Genomic DNA, 21,098 nt, shown 5'->3' on the forward strand with positions numbered 1-21,098 from the left:
ATTTTCCAAATTTGATTTGGCAAGCATCTATAGTCTTTTCTCTCTCCAATCTCCTAAAGCTAGTATGTAACATATCTTCGTTTGGAGATGTGCATCAATGAAAGGTAAAGAAAACGCTATCATTGTAAAAGTAACCAATATATGGATGTTTGTCTGGTTCCAAGAGAGCTTAACAAACGCTAAAGGTAAAGTAGAAATAATACTACAATAATTTAGTAGAAAGATACTAGCTTTGTTCCAACTCGATACAAAACCGTTCTTAAACGGTTACGAGTATGAGCAGTAACAAAAAATGTGTTACTGCACATAATTCTTCATTATTGCGCATGCGCGTAACGATTCAAGAACGGTTTTATATTGAGTTGGAACAAACCTAATGAATTACTATTTTTTATTCTTCGCTTTCCGAATTCCATATCTTTTTATTGCCAAGTCTAGGCCTGTTTTGGATGTCAATTGTCAAAACGTGAATTGTTTATCATGTATAGTGTTTACCAAAATTCCCTATAATGTATTTCTTTGATGTGTAAACACTGGCTATTGTGATGAAGTGATAGTTTTTAACCAATATTTTGTAGAACCTCGTAACCTTGCACAGTTCATTAATAAATAAGTGTAACTAATTTGAACTGCGAGTTTAATTCTCGTTAAAGTATTAAAAAATCCATGTCAATGTTCTCCATGAAATCGAAGACTATGCGCTTGTCTGACTACTATTCTTCATTGCTATGAAATATCAGATGTGCATCCGCCTAAGATTGGTCATTGGGAAGATATCTGGTGCAAATGTACACATTTATTTTTACTCAGATTCACTGTCAGTCCGTTGTTCGTCGAAAAAAATAACCTTTACAAGTAACTTAATAGTTTAATGATATAATTTAAAATCTTTATAGTCTAGAGTTGTGTTTCGATATTGATTCCTTCAAACCACATAAAAACACAAGAATTAAACATGAAAAAATATCTTTTTAACAGGGAAAAAACAAATAACGAGTATACATAATAAATAAAAATGTTATGAAATTGACATATACAAAAAATTGAGCTTTTAACAAAAATAACTTGCAAAATAACAAATAAAATTAAAACGAAGCAATTTACAAATAAGTTTTCTAAAATAGAAGACTAAAATGTTGGCAGTTGTTATTTTTGAAAAGACAACACAGTTTAAAAGAATAAAATACTTTAAAATGTAAATAATAATATATACAGTGTGGCATAGTCTGTGTGTAATTGTACAGAAATTTTACAAATCTAATGGTATATTTTAAAAGTCTGTTTCAGTGTACAGGGTATCCCAAATTGGTATGTTCTTGAAGGTATACCGAAAAGTAGAAGAGATAGAAAAAAAATAGTTAAGATGGCATGTCTTCTTTTTTCGTTAAAGTAACCATTGCCCGATCAAATCATCAATACCTCCTCACATTAGCAAGATAACAGAGCGGGCGATTATAGTAAAACGTCGAAAACGACAGTTATAGATCTTTATTATGAAACATTTTTAAAAACTATATTGGAACTTTTGACGGATATATTATGTAAGGAAAAGGTACACGAAAAATGTCAAAATATATAGGGTGTCCCTTATAAAAAAACATAAGTTGGTATTATATTTATCAATGCTACTGGACTCTTCCACAATATATCTGTCAAAAGTTCCAATAAACTTTTTAAAATTTTTCTTAATATAGAAGATTTATAACGCTGTCGTTTTCGGCATTTTTCAATAATCGCTCTATATCTTGTTAATGTATGGAGGTATTGATGATTTGATTGGGCAATTTATACTTTAACGAAAAAAGAAGTCATAACAGCTAACTACTTTTTATTCTATCTCCTCTAGTTTTCGGTATTACCTACAAAACATACCAATTTGGGACATCCTGTACAAGAAGCTCCAAAAGCAGCTGGTAAAATAAATAGACAAAATTTTAATATAAATGACTACATCCTTGAACAATATGCAATATTGCAGTATATTCTTAGAATTTTTTTAAAATAATTATTTTGCTTATAAACATAATCTATTTATTGCCCTCCCTTATAATTCGAAAAATAATAATAGATTATTAAAAAAACAAAATGCCATAAAAGGTGTTCAAATACCCTGAACAACTTTTATTAAATTATTTATATTATCTTAAACTCGAATATAAAATAAAATATGAGTTTGATTAAAATATCTGTTAATATTACCACCTATTTGAGAAATGCTCCATATACCGGAATGAATATTTAAAATATACCCTTAACTATGTAAATGTATTGTCAAAATCTCGAAATTGTTAGCTCTTACTTATTTACAAATTCTTCGAAACTTGACATCTACACCACCCTGTATATATTGTATAACTAAATCAGTAAATGACTTTCATGTTTACGTGGTTAAAAATTTGGCATTAGATGGAATCACAGTCGTGCCTTTCTTCCTTGGTCCAACTGTCGTACCTCCACTCTCTGTAGTAGAACTTTTTCTTGAAGTGTGTGTCATGCTTCTTCTTGTCCTCTGGATACCTCTGGTATTTCAACAGAGCCGGATTCAGCCTAGTGGGACTTCTATCTACAGGTACTGGTTCAGGGCTGAAGTTTATTGATAAGCTATTAGATCGGATGGGGGAAGAGGGTGATGGGGTACGGGGAGGGCCTAACTCGTCAGTACCTTGATCTAAAATAGGCGGCGAATCAAGGTACGTCTTACTTGTAGGCATTTTGAAAAGAGTTGGTTTAGTGTTGGGGTTAAGTTTTAAATGTTGCTTCGTGGGGGGAACTATGGTACTTGGGGGAATGTCTCCATGTCCATGGCCGATACCAGAATCAGGTGACGTATTGCAACTATCAGTTCCTTCGGTAGATCTACGGCGTTTATCCAATTCCGTAGAGGCGAATGCAACTAGTCGGTCGAAACCTGAAGAAATTCGGTCCTGCCATTTTGATTCTTCGCTCTCTTCTTCGACTACGTCGACATCTAAATAAAAAACATACGTCAGAATAATGTATCCAATAGGTATTTAAAAAAATGCTTAAATTTCATACTTAAGAAGTAATGTAGCCAATTAAATAAACGAGAATCATAAAAGCTTCCGTTAAAAATAAATAAACTTTTATACAATAATTATATTTCAGATAAATTTAATTATAGACCATGGCGCATCTGTAAAAATATTAGTACATTTGGACGTTGAGAGGTGACTCAAATTTTTTTGCAGAAATTGCTTGAAAATAACTCAAATAATAATATTTGAGTTATCCTCCCTCTCAAAAAGGTCTGGAACATCGTTTAAATAATTAAAATGTCAAAAAATGAAGGAAAAATTCGATTTTTTTCTTGGTTTTTTGATTATAACTTTAAAAGTGTTCATTTTCGAGAAAAGTTTTACTGACATAAAAGTTGCGTAATTAAATTTCCTACAACATAGAATTGGTTAAAAATTTAAAAGCTAGTCACCCTTGTTGCAAAATAGCAATAATTTCGAAAAAAAACCTTACAAAAACAAGTATCCGAACTTTACGTTTTTCAACCATTTATGCCACACTTAGGACCTTCATATTTTACCCAGAAAAACTTTATGATACATTAAAACAACACTGTAAATTTCATTAAGATCGGTAAAATAGATTTTGCAAAATAAATTTTGCAATCCAGCTTTCGCAAAAAAATTCATGTTTTCAAAATGCTACAGGACTGAAAATAAGGCAGATAGCAGGTTGAAATTTTTTTTGCTTATAGAAGTGTACTGTAACGTTCATTTGCAATTTGCAAAATTAAAATCGATTAACTACCACGGCGTCAGAAATTTTTTTAAATAAACATTAATTATTTGTGCTACGCGCAGGACAGCTGATAGTTTGCTCCGATTGGGCATTCCAATGATCTTTGATAAATATTGATACATTTTAATTTTTATTACATTTCGATATAAATAAATAAATTTGTTTATTGCAAAATAAAAACAGATACTCTATCTTTTGAAATAACACTTTTTGTAGCAAAAACTTTCTTTTTTCATATATTCTAACTTAGAGAATAAAAGTTTATTATTTTTAGACATATGCAATTGTTTAAACAATATTTCACAAACAATAATAAAATTAGTTTGATTTTTGTGGAATTAAAATATTAAAATACAACAAAATATAGAGTAAGAAAATAATATATTAGTTAAAGATTGGAAGAAGTTTCGGTGGAAATCAACTTGTGTGAATCGAACACCGCTGTCCTGCGCGTAGCACCAAAAATTAATGTTTATTTAAAAAATTTCCTGACGCCGTGGTAATTAATCGATTTTAATTTTGCAAATTGCAAATGAAAGGAACAGTACACTTCTATAAGCAAAAAAAATTCAACTTGCTATCTGCTTTATTTTCAGTCCTGTGATATTTTTAAAAAATGAATTTTTTTTGCGAAAGCTGGATTGCAAAATTTATTTTGCAAAATCTGTTGAACCGATCTTAATGAAATTTACAGTATTGTTTTACTGTATCATAAAGTTTTTCTGGGTAAAGTATGAAGGTCCTAAGTTTAGCGTAAATGGTTGAAAAACGTAAAATGAGAATACTTGTTTTTGTATGTTTTTTTCGAAATTATGGCTATTTTGCAACAAGGGTTGCTATTTTTTAAATTTCTAACCAATTCTATATTGAAGGAAATTTAATTACGCAATTTTTATGTCAGTACACCTTTTCTCAGAAATGAATAGTTTTAAAGTTATAATCAAAAAACCAATAAAAAAATCGAATTTTTCCTTCATATTTTGACATTTTGATTATTTAAACAATGTTCCGGACCATTTTGAGCGGGAGGATAACTCAAATATTATTATTTGAGTTATTTTCAAGCAATTTCTGCAATTGAGTCACCTCTTAACGTCCATCTCAAAACAAATCCGGCCTGGACTATTATTATAGTCTAATTATTAACTACAGCATAATAAATGTTTTTAACTTTACGACACTAATACACCGATACACCAAAATAAGAAGTACTAGAAAACTACTCCAAGAAATTGACTCATCGCCATAAAAATAGATCATTTTTGATGTCTCAAATTTCCTAAACCTGTTGTCCAATTTGAGTGATTTTTTAATAGTAATAGCCTGATTCTTTAACATAATAAAATTTAATGTAATAAAATTGTTGCTAGACAGGTAAATTGTCGTAGTATACCGGGTGTACCAATCAAACTGTTTGTTTCTCAAATTTGACCACACTTTGTGGAATATTCTAGCAATTATAAAATACTGCAATTAAAACCCAACTATAGCCTCAGGTTTTCTTAATATTCTGTTTTTTTTTCATTCGCTTATATTGGATAATAAGAAAAGTTAGGTACTTTAACAACTAGCCATGTTCTTCATCAATACAGGGTGTTTCTAAATAAGTGCGGCAAACTTTAAGGGGTAATTCTGCATAAAAAAATAATGACAGTTTGCTTTATAAACATATGTCCGAAAATGCTTCGTTTCCGAGATACGGGATGTTTAAATTTTTCTTACAAACTGACGATTTATTTATTGCTCTAAAACCGGTTGAGATATGCAATTGAAATTTGGTAGGTTTTAAGAGGTAGTTATTGCGCATTGTTTGACATACAATTAGGAATTTTGTATTCTCCATTGGCGCGCATACGGGTCATATTATCCGGAAATGAACAACAGCTTTAATATTTTAAATGGAACACCTTTATATCATTGCATTTTTAGATTGTATATAAAGTTTTAGACAAAATTCTTATAATGTACCAAACGTCAAAACTTCATGTTTTGAGTTATTTATCTATATATCTATTTTCGGGTACAATTATGTTACAATAATTATTCAATTGTTAACAGCAACTTGCCGTATTCCTGTCATCCTTTGCCAAACCTCTCTGTCCAAGGCATCATCTTCTTGTAAACGACGGTCATACATCGATCTCCTGACGTTCTCATTCCACGATCTTCGCGGTCTACCCCGCTTTCTTCTTCCTGTCGGTCTCCAGTGAAATATTTGTTTAGGCCAACGTTATTCAGGCATTCTTAATAAGTGTCCAAACCATTTCAATGATCTTCTTTCTATTCGATCTACTACCGTTTGCTCAACGTCCATTCTTGTTCTTACCTCTTCGTTGGTTCTCCTTTCCCATCTTGAAATTCTTGCACTTCTTATATAGTCCATTTCTAAGGCCTTCTTTTCAGATCTGCGTCGAGAGTCCATACTTCCGAGCAATAACACAATACCAACTCCACTATTGCTCTGAGTTATTTATCTTTTATCAAAAATTTTGACAGATAGACACGAACAAAGTTAGGGGAACCCTGACACTTTTTGAAAGACAATTGATTCCTTTTTTTTTTGATGACATTATAAAATAAAGGTTGTTTCATTTAAAATTATTGACTTAATGTAGTTTGAAGTTTAAAGAAATCACATATCATCGGTGAATACTCTGTAAATTTCTGAAAGACTGTTACCTAGTCTTTGTTTGCAAAGGTTTTAACACATTATCTTTGTAAATGGATGAGTTATTTGAAAAGTTTGTCTGTCAAAATTTTGAAAAAAGATTATAACTAAAAAAATATGAAGCTTTGAGCTATGGTATGTTATACAAATTTTACGTAAAATCAAAAAATTCAATAATATACATGGTATTTCATTTAAAATAAAAAAGCTGTTATTAATTTCCGGTATAACCGGAAGTGGCATGTTTGTCAAAATATTTTTATGAAGTATGTCATAACTTGCAATCCCCATAAACCAATTTTCATAAATATGTAAGTAGTTTTCGATATAGGGATAGTGTAAACTTGTCGTGAAACACCCTGTATAAAATAAGTAAATATCCACAATTCGAAGTTTTATTTCCGGAGAAATAAACACTTCTCTTGTGACAACTTTCTGGTTACGCCTGTATTCGTGGTTTCTATTACTTGCAAACCAAACGAACGATGAATGAAAGAAGACACGAGGAAGTCTAAAAATTGCACTTCACTACCTGTCTATTCATTAAGGCAAAATTCTAACGAAATCTTGGTCCCTATACTCAGATAGGAGTAAAACTAATATAAAAGAATTGATGTAAAATAAAAATAAAGGAAATCTTACAGATCAATTTGTTCAGAGAGGATCATAAACGCCCTTACGTACGTTTCACCCTCTTAGTGATCATCAAAGGGATATACAGGGTGAGGCAGATAAAGGGCCTATTAGAAATATCTCGAGAACTAAAGGTAAGAGAATCATGAAAATTGAATTACAGGGGTTTGAGGTATGTACCATTTAATGAAAATATTTTGGTCTCTTTGCTACTTCCGGTTATACCGGAAATTGATTGTAACTTCGTTTTTTAAATGGGACACCCTGTATATTTTTACACTTTTGGATTCAGCTCGACGTCTTCTTTCTTAAAATATGAGGTTTTGTAATATTATACAGGGTAGTTTAGAACATAATTAGGGTTTTTTATAAATTTTGTACCAAACTTCACACCCTGTAGAATTGTACTGATTTGATATCAAAAACTCCATTTATGTTCAAGTGATTTTTAATATAGTCTATTATTATTAATATAGCGAAATGTTTAATTTTACTATACAGGGATGGTCGAAACTCGAAATAAGTATTTTCTGAGGTTTCTTAAATAGAACACTCTGCCTATACCTAACTGCTTTAATTTGTAAGTTATTCGTAGTTATTTAAGCCAAACATTAATTACAACAAAAATTACGTGAAATTTTATTAGGTTTGCCCTGAAAATATTCAATCATAAATAAATTTTCGAAAATAAACACATATTAATCTCGACTGACCCTTAATTTATTAATACTGGTTGATATATCAAAATGCCTACGTAGTTACGATTGTTGGTGTGGTTAATATGTATTAATAAAAACATACAATATTCTATCTAGTTGACTTTGACACTAAATATGCTCGAACATTTGCTTTGCTTAAACATTCTACTATTTTTGAAGTTCCAGTTGCTTTGCTACCATTACTAATATGAATTTTTCTAATGAGGAAATGATTCAGATGTTTTTTTTTTGTTCTGGGAGAGTATAACAAATAAAAATGTGCTACTAGCAATAAGAATTTATCATCAGCAATTCCATGATAGATGACAACCAAAAAGAGAAACTTTTCAAAATTTACTAGAGCGGTTTCAACGAACTTGACATTTAGATTACGAGAAATCTGGTCGAACAAAAACTATTGTAAATGATTAAAATGAATTAAATGTTAGTGTCACTAAGAATCTGCATATTGGTATGAACGTTCTCGTAATCTAAGTGTCTAGTACGTCGAAACTATTCTAATAAACTTTGAAAAGTTTCTCTTCTTGGTTGTCGTCTATTAGGGAGTTGCAGATGAGTTGGAAATTCTTATTGCTAGTAGTACATTTTTATTATACTCTCGCAGAACAAAAACTTTGCTAATCAATTCCCCATTGCAAAGATTTATATTAGTAATGATAACAAAGCCACTGGAACTATAAAAATAATTGAATGTCTAATGTTTAATCAAGTTTGTGTCAAAGCCATAGCCAACTAGTTAGAATATGGTTTGTTTTTATAATATTTTATGCACCAACAATCTTAACAACGTAGCCATTTTGGTATCTCATCCAATATTAATAAATTAAGGAACATTCTAGATAAACATGTATTTATTTTTTAAAAATTATTTTAGATTGAATATTTTCACGGCAAACCTAATAAAATTTCACGTAATTTTTGTTACAATTAATGTTTGGCTTAAAGAACTACGAATAACTTACAAATTAAAGCAGTTAGGTATAGAGAATGCTTAAGAAATAAATAAGTACTACAAAATATCATTTCATTACCATACTAAAATACAGGGTGTTCTATTTAAGAAAACTCAGAAAATACTCATTCCGAGTTTCGACCAACCCTGTATACTAAAATTAAACATATCGTTATATTAATATTAATAATAGACTGTATTAAAAATCACTTGAACATAAATGGAGTTTTTGATATCAAATCAGTACAGGGTGTGAAGTTTGCTACAAAATTTATAAAAAACCGTAATTATCTTTTAAACTACTCTATATAATATTACAAAACCTCATATTTTAAGAAAGAAGACGTCGAGCTAAATCCAAAAATGTAAAAATATGCAGGGTGTCCTATCTAAAAACACGAAGTTACAATCAACTTCCGCTATAACCGAAAGTAGCAAAGAGACGAAAATATTTTCATTAAATAGTTCATACCTCAAAACCCCTGTATTCCAATTTTTATGATTCTTTTAGCTTTAGTTCTTGAGATATTTCTAATAGACCCTTTATCTGCCTCACCCCACAATACCGGGTGTCCACTTATATTTTCCTCCATTTTAACTGTCTATAACTTCTAACTTCTAACGGCTCAAGATAGAAATATGCGGTTTTCGCTGAAATGTTTTATTTTAGTAAAAAGTTATATCGCTTTCAAATACGAAAATAAAAATGGCGGATTTTTGAAAAAAACGTTGTTGACTTTTTTTTAATGGAACACCCAGTACATTTTTTTGTAAGTTGAAAGAAATGTCATTCACCTATCCAGCGATATAAAGTATTTTAAAATCGGTTGTCGAATCACTGAGTAATTAATTTTTAAAATGAGAGGTGCAACGTAGATATCACATACCTAAATAACATGACGAAGCAAATTGATATTATGTTATGTGATTTCCACATTGCATCTCTCATTTTAAAAATTAATTGTTCAGTCATTTGACAAACGATTTTAAAAAATTTTATATCGCTGGATAGGTAAATGACCGTTTTTTCAAGTTACAAAAAAATATACTCGGTGTTTTAATAAAAAAAAGTCAACGTTTTTTTTAAATCCGCCATTTTTTATTTAAAAGCGATATAAAAAATGGTCATTTACCTAAAAACTTGAAAAAACGGTCACTTACCTATCCATCGACATAAAATTTGTCAAATGACTGAGCTATTAATTTTTAAAATGAGAGATGCAATGTGGAAATCACATAACATAATATCAATTTGCTTAGTTATGTTATTTAGGTATGTGATATCCACGTTGCACCTCTCATTTTGAAAATTAATTACTCAGTGATTTGACAACCGATATTGGAAAATTTTATATTGCTGGATAGGTGAATGACCTTTCTTTCAATTTACAAAAAAATATACTGGGTGTTCCATTAAAAAAAAGTCTGGGTGTTCCATTAAAAAAAAGTCTGGGTGTTCCATTAAAAAAAAGTCAACAACGTTTTTTCAAAAATCCGCCACTTTTATTTTCGTATTTAAAAGCGATATAAAAATTCAATCCATTCAGACAAAACTTTTACTAAAATAAAACATTTCAGCGAAAACCGCATATTTCTATCTTGAGCCGTTTAGAAGTTATAGGCAGTTAAAATGGGGGAAAATATAAGTGGACACCCAGTAGCATATTTACAGATGCTAGCGTGTACACCAGGGTGTTGAAATCAGTTAGGGTTTGGAAAAACAGTACATTTACAGATGCTAGCGCGTGTTGACACTACAGTGTTGAAATCAGTTAGGGTTTGGAAAAACAGTACATTTACAGATGCTAGCGTGTGTTGACACTAGGGTGTTGAAATCAGTTAGGGTTTGGAAAAACAGTACATTTACAAATACTAACAGATTTGGACACCAGAGTGTTGAAAGCAGCTAGCTTTTTTAGTGGTTATACATGCATAGGACGTGTTATCGGCTATTGACAATGATTTTATATACCTACTGCTGTGGAAAAATATTTAAGTGATTTAGGTATTAATAAATATTTAAACGTTGTTGGGATATAAACCATAATATATTAACACAAAATAACATCATAAAAACTGTTGTTCTGAAGCTATCTCCTTGTGGCATTTTTATAATTAACTATTTAGATGGGAAATAAGCCACAATTAAATTGAAAAAAATAATTTTATTACTGTTTCGACGCCCAAATCGGGTGTCGTTGTCAAAATACAAAATACTACTAAATTAAACAAAAATGTTGTTGCTAAGTAAAAAATTCTTCTAATAACTTATTTAATCTGACTCATTTATATTGGCAATTCAGACATATATTATACATTTTAAAGTATTTTTTAGTAAGCAACAACATTTTTGTTTAATTTAGTAGTATTTTGTATTTTGACAACGACACCCGATTTGGACGTCGAAACGTTAATAAAATTATTTATATAATTGTGGCTTATTTCCCATCTAAATAGTTAATTATAAAAAATAATACATATTAGATTAATGAGCAGATCCATGCCCTTTAGCGTTAGGTTGGTTCTCTGTGATGTTTCTCATCAAGTTTCTGCTTCTTTTTTCCTTTTGTTGCCTCGGTTTTTCAAAAACAGTACGTTTACAGATGCTAGCGTGTGTTCACACTAGGGTGTTGAAATTAATTAGGGTTTGAAAAAACAGTACATTTACAAATAACACAAAAGAACAACATAAAAAATAATGGTGTTCTAAAGCTATTTGCGTGTGGCATTTTTATAATTAACTATTTAGATGGGAAATAAGCCACAATTAAATTGAAAAAAAAAATTTTATTAACGTTTCGACGCCCAAATCGGATGTCGTTGTTAAAATACAAAATACTACTAAATTAAACAAAAATATTGTTGCTTAATAAAAAATACTTAAAAATGTATAATATATGTCTGAATTGCCAATATAAATGAGTCAGATTAAATAAATTGAAGACCTAAGTGGAGGTCTGTAACATTTTCTAAAATTTTGCGTTTCTTAGTGAATGAAGGTGGTATGTAACTTAACTATCATATTATGCCAATTTTACTGTACCTCTAAAAAGCTTAATAAGAGATATTCTTGTGGATGAAGGAGGTATGTAACATGTAGACTACAATTCTTGAATGGAAGAAGGAGGTATGAAACATTCTTCGTATTTTTCAAGTTTAAATTGTTTATAACTCGAAAACTATTAACTTCAGAGAAAAATTACAAAAGACCTTTTTTGTTTCCAATGATCAAAAGAACCTAAAATAATGTACAGGCTGAAAAAATTGATTTTTTAATTTGTTTAATTTTTTTAATATAAATGTAGCTAAGGCTAGGGTAGCTATTAATAAAAAAGGCAAGGTAGACGGAAGAAGAAACGCCAGGTCGAAGAAGAAAGGCCAGGTCGCAGAAGACCGTCATGGCTTAGACACTTGTAAGAATGGTTTAACAGATCCTTAGCATCCCTTTACCGAGCTGCCATTAACAAAATTACTATAGCCAGTTTGATAGCCAACACGAACATAGCAACATGAAGAAGAAGATTATTTTGTGTTCAATTACATAAATTTCTGTAAAACTGAATATAGAGCATTATTTCATGCCACATACCCCCTTCATCCATTCAGATAAAGGATAGTTATACAAACTAAAATTAATGGAAGAAGGCGGTATTGCAGTTTTTATTTATTTTTAGAAAAAATACTAAAAATCAAAACAAATTTTATTTTCAACGTTATATGTAAAGGAATGCTTATAGCAATATAAATAAAACCAAATAATACAAACAATATTTTCATGATAAAAGTAGAGGAATAAAAAATTTAACTGTCCATATCTAAAAAGGTAGGCTTTGTAACATACCTCCTTCTTTCACTTAGGTCTTCAATTATTAGAAGAATTTTTTACTAAGCAACAACATTTTTCTTTAATTTAGTAGTATTTTGTATTTTGACAACGACACCCTATTTGGGCGTCGAAACGTTAATAAAATTATTTTTTCAATTTAATTGTGGCTTATTTCCCATCTAAATAGTTAATTATAAAAATGCCACAAGGAAATAGCTTCAAAACAACATTATTTTTTATGTTGTTCTTTTGTGTTAATCTATTATTGTTTATATCCCAACAAAGTTTAATTATTTATTAATACCTAAATCACTTAAATATTTTTCCACAGCAGTAGCTATATAAAATCAATGTCAATAGCCGTTAGCATATGCATGTCGTATAACCACTAAAAAAGCTAGCTGCTTTTAACACTCTGGTGTCCAAATCTGTTAGTATTTGTAAATGTACTGTTTTTCCAAACCCTAACTGATTTCAACACCCTAGTGTCAACACACACTAGCATCTGTAAACGTACTGTTTTTCCAAACCCTAACCGATTTCAACACCGTGGTGTCAACACCCGCTAGCATCTGTAAATGTACTGTTTTCCAAACCCTAACTGATTTCAACACCCTGGTGTCTACACACGCTAGCATCTGTAAATATGCCACCCGGTATATGGTTACCTCTAAAAGGTATACCCCTCCGATGATCCCTAATGAGGGGTGAAACGTACGTAAGGGAGTTTATGGTCCTCTCTGAACGAATTGAAATGTAAGATGTCTCTCATTTTCATTTTACAGCGAATTCTTTTAAATATCCCCAATTTAAACAATCAGATAATTGAAATATTTTATTACAAATTAAATTTTATCATTGCAGATAAAACCAGAGTCGAATTTTAGACTATTATAAGATCCTAGCTAGTATTAGGTGCATAAGAATTAATAAATTAAATCACCACCACCAAAATAAAAAAAAAGAAAAAAAATTAATTAGCTGTGTGGCAAAATTAAGATAAATAAGCGCTAAAGCTACTTACCACCATATATTTAACCAGCTTCTAAATCTAGTATGGTATAGCATGCCTAAATTGTGCGCGTGAGTATTGTGAGCATGCCTGAATGTGCGCCTCCTATATTTAACGCAAACAAACTACAGTAAATAGGAATAATTAAAGTCAAAAATTTTATTACACCGAATCAAGTTAGATTTACTGCCAAATGGTATATCGTTTCCGTCTCAAATTTAATTTATCTCCCTTATAACAACTCGGCAACATTGATTGATACAATAAGTTTAGTTTTAGATTAGATATAGGCGACTAAAGGCAGCTATAAAATCGGCAATATTGCTTAGTCCTTAGTCCACTATCCTTGTTTAATGCCTAATGAAGGCAGAGGAAGGAGCGACAGAGTTAGAATCGGCGAGAATCTTGTGCATTCGCATGGGAAGTGGGGACCGTCTGGTACTCGACGGTGTGCAGTGTTGCCATGTATAGGCCGTACATCTAATTTAAAAGTAAACATTGACAAAACTTCAGGCTGTATTATGTACAGATATATGGACCAGAATCAGGTTATGTGAAACAGAATATTTCCACTAAACCAAATATGCCTAAATAAAATGTGGATAGGATAAGGTCTGTAAAAGTTCTTTTTTATCTGTTTTTGTAATAATTTTGCTGCGTATTTAAAAATCGTTACCAAAATCGGTACAAAGGAATAAATTTGGACGCTATTTGGCTACTTAAAAAATACTTAGGGTCATTAAGATTATTTTTAACAGTTAATGGAAAATGAGGTAAATCTCCATCCTGAATATGTGTCTTACATCATCATCAATGGCGCTACAACTCTTCGTGAGTCTTTGCCGCTTTTACTATTGCCTTCCATGTTTGTCGGTCCTGTGCCACTAATTCCCATTGTCGCACTACCATTTTCTCTAGATCTTCTTTGACTGCATCTTTCCACCTTTTTCTAGGCCGCCCTACAGACCTTCTTCCATCTGGCCTTTCCCAGAACACATTGTTTATAAGACGATTGTCGTTACTGCGTATCACATGCCTTGCCCATCTGAGTCTATTAGCCTTTATATATCTGACTAGATTTTCTTTTCCGAATAGTTGCCTATTCGGAAACATGTGTCTTACATCCAGTGGCAAATCATTCATGTCACTAGGAGTATTGTGCAAACAAAAATAATTATTTTCATTTTAATTGGAGGAACAACACACAGCCTTAACCAAGATTGTCACACCAATGTTATTTCAACTCACTTGGCAGACAGACAGACGATTTACAGACACAAATTTAAGGTATATAGTATCAGCGTAATCTAGATATTTCAGTCTGTTTGTTAATCCCCAGCAAATTCCTCTAATAGAGTTTGCCTTTGTTAGTCCAGTAGTACAGTTCAATGTTAAATAGTAGGAGGGAAAAACAGCTCTGTTTTACTCCATTTATCACGGCTATAAGTCACATGTTATGCCGTTGTGTAGGAATTGGCTTTCTGTATCACTTCAGAGTTATTTGATGAGATTTATTATTTTTTCTGGTATTACCACTTTCTGTAGTACTGTTCATATGTACGTATTGAAGGCTCTCATGAAGCCCACAAAGCGTATGAATAGTGGAAAGTTGAATACCTGCGACTGTTTGTGTTAAGTGTTAATTTGTGTAAAATGTTGTGTTTTTGGTTATGCATGATCGGTTTGGTCTGAAGCCGGCTTGTTCCTTACTTAACATTGGTTCTACAATTTGTCAATCGGTTTTTTATAATTATTGGTTTTAATTTATTTACGGTATTCATAAGTGTGATTCTTTTCCAGTTTTCGCAATATCCCTCGTCACCCTTTTTTGATAGGTATATTTATTATAAAGTCCCGCTTTCTATTCTTTGGTAAACTTTTCCTCTCTCCAGGTGTAACGATATGATACCACGGCAAGCGATGAGCTGGTCTACCAGAGACGACCGTAGGAGTGTCTGTGTTGGCGCATTCCTTCTTCATAACACCGCTGGGGGAAACTGAAGGAGAAGTGGCATCGAGAGCATATTTAAGACGAGCCAGGAGAATGAGAAAATCAGTTATTGCTAACGTGTTGAATTAGCAATAGCTCAATTGGCAGATATGCACCGTATTTGAGGTGGAACTGTGCCTAGGCGGACGCCACCGTAGTGACGTGGCGTCCACCGTAACCATTACCGCAGTAGGCGGTAGTAGCGAGGAACGAGTGACTGCGTGTCGCTGTTCAACCGTGCCGCACTGAAGTGAAACGCGGTGTCTCCGTGTCAGGATATATGGCTATGTTGATTTAACGTATCGAGGTTGTTATTGTATTATATTGTATTGTTTATCGTATCATTTTAATATTACTATGTATTATGTTCGGGTGGCAGTAAGAAGTATAATATTGTTTTTCATTTGCAGAAGATAGAAATATATTTTATTTAGTCATTTTAAACTGTATATAATTATCTTAAATATATTTACTTTATTTTTTTAACCTGTGTTTTACTGAGTCTGTCGTCGTGAAAGAGTTACACAGGTTCTTTGCAAGAGCCTGGAGAGAGGAACAGAGCAAGAGAGCCTAGCTCTGTTGTCGTGGTTGGGCAAGCTTTTAACAACTCTTGTGGAATATTGTCAGGACCGGCTGCTTTGGGCGCTTTCAGTTTTTCTATAGCCATTTATTTTTCTTGCGTTTTGGTTCATTGGTCCTAATTCTTAATTTGTTGATTTTGAGGTTTACATTTTGTAATACTTCTGGTAGTGTTGGGACTGCACTTAGACTCTCTGAAATATTCATGCTATATTGTAACTTGTTCTTGTGGTGATGTTATATCTTCACCTGTATTGTTCTTTACAATTGGTTGGTGGGTGGCATATCTGTGATTGGCTAGTTGTTTAGGATATTATACAATTATTTCATGTTTTGATGTTCATCAGTAACAAGCACTTCTTCGGTAAGATTTTCTGCCCACTCTCTTTTGTCTTTCTTTGCTGAGTTCTTGACAACACTATTTGGTTTTCTATAACTTATTGGAGATTCTCTATTGGACAATAGTTATTGGTATAACTTATTTATAAAGAATACGTAATTTTTGTTTAAACAGATAAATTACTGTTATATTCAAATATGTATAACATATTTTCAATTAAAATTGTTAATTTATTTCCATTAAATTTAGCAAATAACAGAATGGCGACAAGAAAAAAGTTAAAGAACCAAGTCATGAGAATGATTAAGCGTTCTGATCCTACTTCATTTCAATATATTAAACGTCTCTTATGTGGACTAAATCGAGTTTCCAATTATACATAATGTTTAATCTGTTTAAAATTTTCCGTTTGTGTAGAGTTCAATTAATTTGATAATTGTATGGCAAAATCTAGAGACCCCGCTTATGTCGGATAGACTTACAAAATTAGCAAAAAAAATGTGTCAGTATCATGGAGTAATGGCAATACCCATGACAGAATTGTGATCTAACACAATATAATGTCAAAAAAAAACATGAAAGTTGACTATATCACTCCAAAAACGGCGATACCGCCATATGTAGAAGGGGTAGTCTCAGCAAAACGTTGAAGACCAAAATTAACATACATAAGACTAGAGAAAGTAAAAGTTGGAAGTTAAATAACTAATTTGAAGCATATAAATAATTTGATAAAACAAACAACATAATGGCCACAACAAAGAGAATGCTGTTTTATACAAACTTATATTGATTTGAAACGGCAGATCATTTGGCGAATAAACCATTAACAACGTGATTTCACTAACGAACATCAATAAATAGAATAAGATATTAAAATCTTTACAGTTTATACATTGTTATGACAGTGATGATGTTTAAAACAATGAAACACAAACGCATCCACGAGAGCATGTACAAAGAAAGCGATTATCGCGAAGTAGTAATGAAGCACAATACAATAATATACTTTTGTTAAAGTGATCTCTTTATCCTATACATTTTAAATAATGCCCTTTAAAAATGACAGCATTTAGTAATGCATAAAATACACTCGGGTGCAAAAAAATCGATCCATTTAAAAATATGGTCATTTTTGATGTCTCGAATTTCCTAAACGTGTTGTCCGATTTAAGTATTTTTTACCATGTTATAGCGGTATTCGTTAACAATATCGCTGTAATAATATTGTTGCTAGACAGGTAAACTGTCAATTGTATACCGGGTGTACGAATCAAACTGTGTTTTTTCTCAAAATTCGCATCACCCTGTGGACTATTCTAGCATTTATAAAATACTGAAATTAAAACCCAACTATAGCCTCAGGTTTTCTTAACATTCTGTGCAATCAGGGCAGGGTGTTTCTAAATAAGTGCGACAAACTTTAAGGCGTAATTTTACATCAGAAAATAATGACAGTTTGCTTTATAATCATATGACCTCAAACGCTTCGTTTCGCAGATACGGGATGTTCAATTTTTTTTACGAACTGACGATTTATTTATTGCTTTAAAACCAGTTGAGATATGCAAATCAATTTTGGTGAGTTTTAAGACGTAGTTATTGCACATTTTTTGACATACAGGGTACAAGGGTAATATGATCGGTTATAATACCCGTTTGCGCGCCAATGGTGAATATTAAATTCTTAATTGTATGTCAAAAAATGTGCAATTACTACGTCTTAAAACCCACCAAATTTGATTTATCTCAACTGGTGAGCGGCCGTGGAGTAACGGCATAATCGCTGGCCTCATAACGCCAGTGCACGTGGGTTTGAGCCCTGTTAAAGACAAACCATTTTCATTTCCAATAATGACACGAGCCGTCTCACCGTGCCTCGGGGTCGGTCCCCCTGGGCTAGTGTACATCGGCACTAGTTACTTAAAACAGGGTTAAAGATGTAAATGGCCCCGGAACTGTCCGAAAGGATATCCCCCCGGCAAAAATGCCATACGATATTATTATTATTATTATTATTATCTCAACTGGTTTTAAAGCAATAAATAAATCTTCAGTTCGTAAAAAAAATTGAACATCGCCGTATCTCGGAAACTAAGTGTTTGCGGACATATCATTATAAAGCAAACTGTCATTATTTTCTCATGTAAAATTACCCCTTAAAGTTTGTCACACTTATTTAGAAACACCCTGTACTGATGACAAACATGGCCAGTTGTTAAAGTACCTAACTTTTTTATTATCCAACATAAGTGTTGGACAACTGCTGTAGTCTCCAAACAAATAATTCTATTTCACCAATAATATTTATACCGCGACACCTCTGACAAAAACATAAATAATTTTATTACGCAGTGTCTGTAGATCAAGTTCCAAGAACTTGTTGACTTCCCGCCTGCCATGCGAGGGACTAGTAGTTAGCAGGGTATGGGGTGAGCGGGAGTCGGCTCTACTTATATATACCTTATCTATGGAGTCGGCAGTCAGCTATCGACACTTGTTACGGACACACCAAAAATCTTTTACTACGCTTTTTCGGAGAGCATTTTCTCCACGTTGCACGTTGCAAATAATGCCGGTAATGTGTAAAAAGTCGTGTTGTGGCGATTTACGGTAGCTGTTTACTCAACTGTTCATGTAATGTTCTATTTCTTGCCCTTTCAACTTCCATTACAGTCATAACAAAATAGCAAGTGTTTTATTTAACTAACCAATTCAACAGGCCAGAATTACAGCACCTTATGAAAGTTCATTAAAAGTTTCTCTACTGAGCAATCGAAGGCTAGCGGCACATTGAACTTAATGCAAGTGAAAACCGCTGAAAAGAGACACTGATATCTATTCAAGACTCTCCCCGAAGAGGTACTGAAAACCGGCACCCCTTCAATAAGCGAATGAATCTAAAAACAGAATGTTAAGAAAATTGAGGCTATAGTTGGGTTTTAATTTCACTATTTTATAATGGCTAGAATAGTCACAAGATGATGCGAATTTTGAGAAAAAACACAGTGATTTGTACACCCGGTATACAATCGACAGTTTACCTGTCTAGCAACAATATTATTACAGCGATGTTGTTAATGAATAAGGCTATAACACGGTAAAAAAATATCACTTAAATCGGACAACACGTTTAGGAAACTCGAGACATCAAAAATGACCAACTATTTAAGTGGATCGATTTTTTTGCACCTGAGTGTAGTTTTTAACTTCGTGTAAAATTAGTAATGCGATAATCTAACATAAACTTGTGAATATACTCACTTAAATACTTTTATCATTTTGCATAATATCGAATTAACCATATAAGAAAAATTGCAAATAGTAGGTTGTTCAATAAGCTTTGTCTTCCAATACGAAAAACACAATTTTATGGTTTGAAATACATCAGAAATGAGAACGTTGAGGTCAATAAGTGGGAAAACACTGAGAGACAGAATACCGAACATCAGAATAAGAGATCTCTGTAACATACAAGATATAGTACGGTGGGGTACGAGAGTGGAATCAGCATGTGACGAGAATGGACAGCGAGAGAATAGCCCGTATAGGCCAGGGATTCGAAGCCCACAGACAAGAGACCAATAGGAAGGCCCTTTAAAAGGTGGCGAGATAGCTGGTAGTCAACATCACACCTACGAATACAAGCTCAAAATCGGTTAAGAACAGGCCTAATATAAGAACAAGAAGAAGAAATACATTGTACTATGATATAATCTTCCTGAACTTTCAATATACTTGTTCCAATAATCTAATCAGTGGATTCCATGCCTATTGCCTCTTCGTTTACCAAAAAAACTTACGCAAATACTGTTTGATTATGATAGCAGACCCAAGTTTCATGTATACTGATGAAACGAGGTAAAAATCCCTTTTATCCTTTCTAAAAAGCTCCAAATATTGGTGAGAAAATCGCATTCGAATGTGTTTCATGTTCCATTGTTAGCGAATGCGGCACTCTTCTTCTATAGAGTCTACTAAAGCTGCCGGTTAATAACAATCAAAACTATATAATGTATTTTTGCTATGATTTTTTATGTCCTTTACGTGGATTGTCTTGAAGACTGGTACAACCATGCTTAAACCCAGCAACCATCCTTTAGAATTGAAGATGAAGAGTATGTATACAGCGTGTCGACTGAAGTTGGAAACACATGGGAAACTTTTTTATTTATTTTACGAAAAAAAGTTATTTTTCACAAAAAGTTCTGCATACTCTAGAACCTATAATTCAATCATCAGATAGCAAATTTTATCAATATTATACGAGGTATGTCAAAAAATGTGAATTTCGTTCATGAGTCTAGTACCTTTATATTTCACAATATTTTAATTAGAAGAATGTAATTGCATATTGAAACATAGTTTTTAATTCCAAACAACTTTTCATAATAATAAGTTTCGATATTCAGAGAAATAAAGGTACTTTACCCTTGAACGAAATTCATATTTTTTGACTTGACCTCGTATAATATTGATAAAATTTGATATCTGATGATTGAGTATTAGGTTTTAGAGCATGCAGAACTTTTTATAAAAAAAAACTTTTTTTCGTAAAATTAATAATAAAAAAGTTTTCTCCCATATATGTTTCCAACTTAAGTA

General features: G+C 32.1%; 1 protein-coding gene across 4 annotated transcripts in view; it reads right to left on the reverse strand.

The window, feature by feature from the left end:
- Positions 1 to 419: 419 nt before the first annotated feature.
- The window catches only part of LOC114344922 (histone-lysine N-methyltransferase, H3 lysine-79 specific), a 209,872-nt gene continuing 189,193 nt past the window's right edge, over positions 420 to 21,098 (reverse strand). For 3 of the 4 annotated variants that reach the window (XM_050641439.1, XM_050641438.1, XM_050641440.1), the window contains exon 9: positions 420 to 2,968. In XM_050641439.1, coding sequence (XP_050497396.1) covers positions 2,403 to 2,968 — 566 coding nt within the window. In that variant the 3' untranslated portion in view covers positions 420 to 2,402. Of the gene's footprint in view, positions 2,969 to 13,596; positions 13,690 to 21,098 lie in introns of all 4 variants that reach the window. The other variant, XM_050641441.1, reaches the window with a different exon arrangement.

Source organism: Diabrotica virgifera, chromosome 10, assembly GCF_917563875.1.
Source record: "Diabrotica virgifera virgifera chromosome 10, PGI_DIABVI_V3a".
NCBI lineage: Eukaryota > Metazoa > Arthropoda > Insecta > Coleoptera > Chrysomelidae > Diabrotica > Diabrotica virgifera.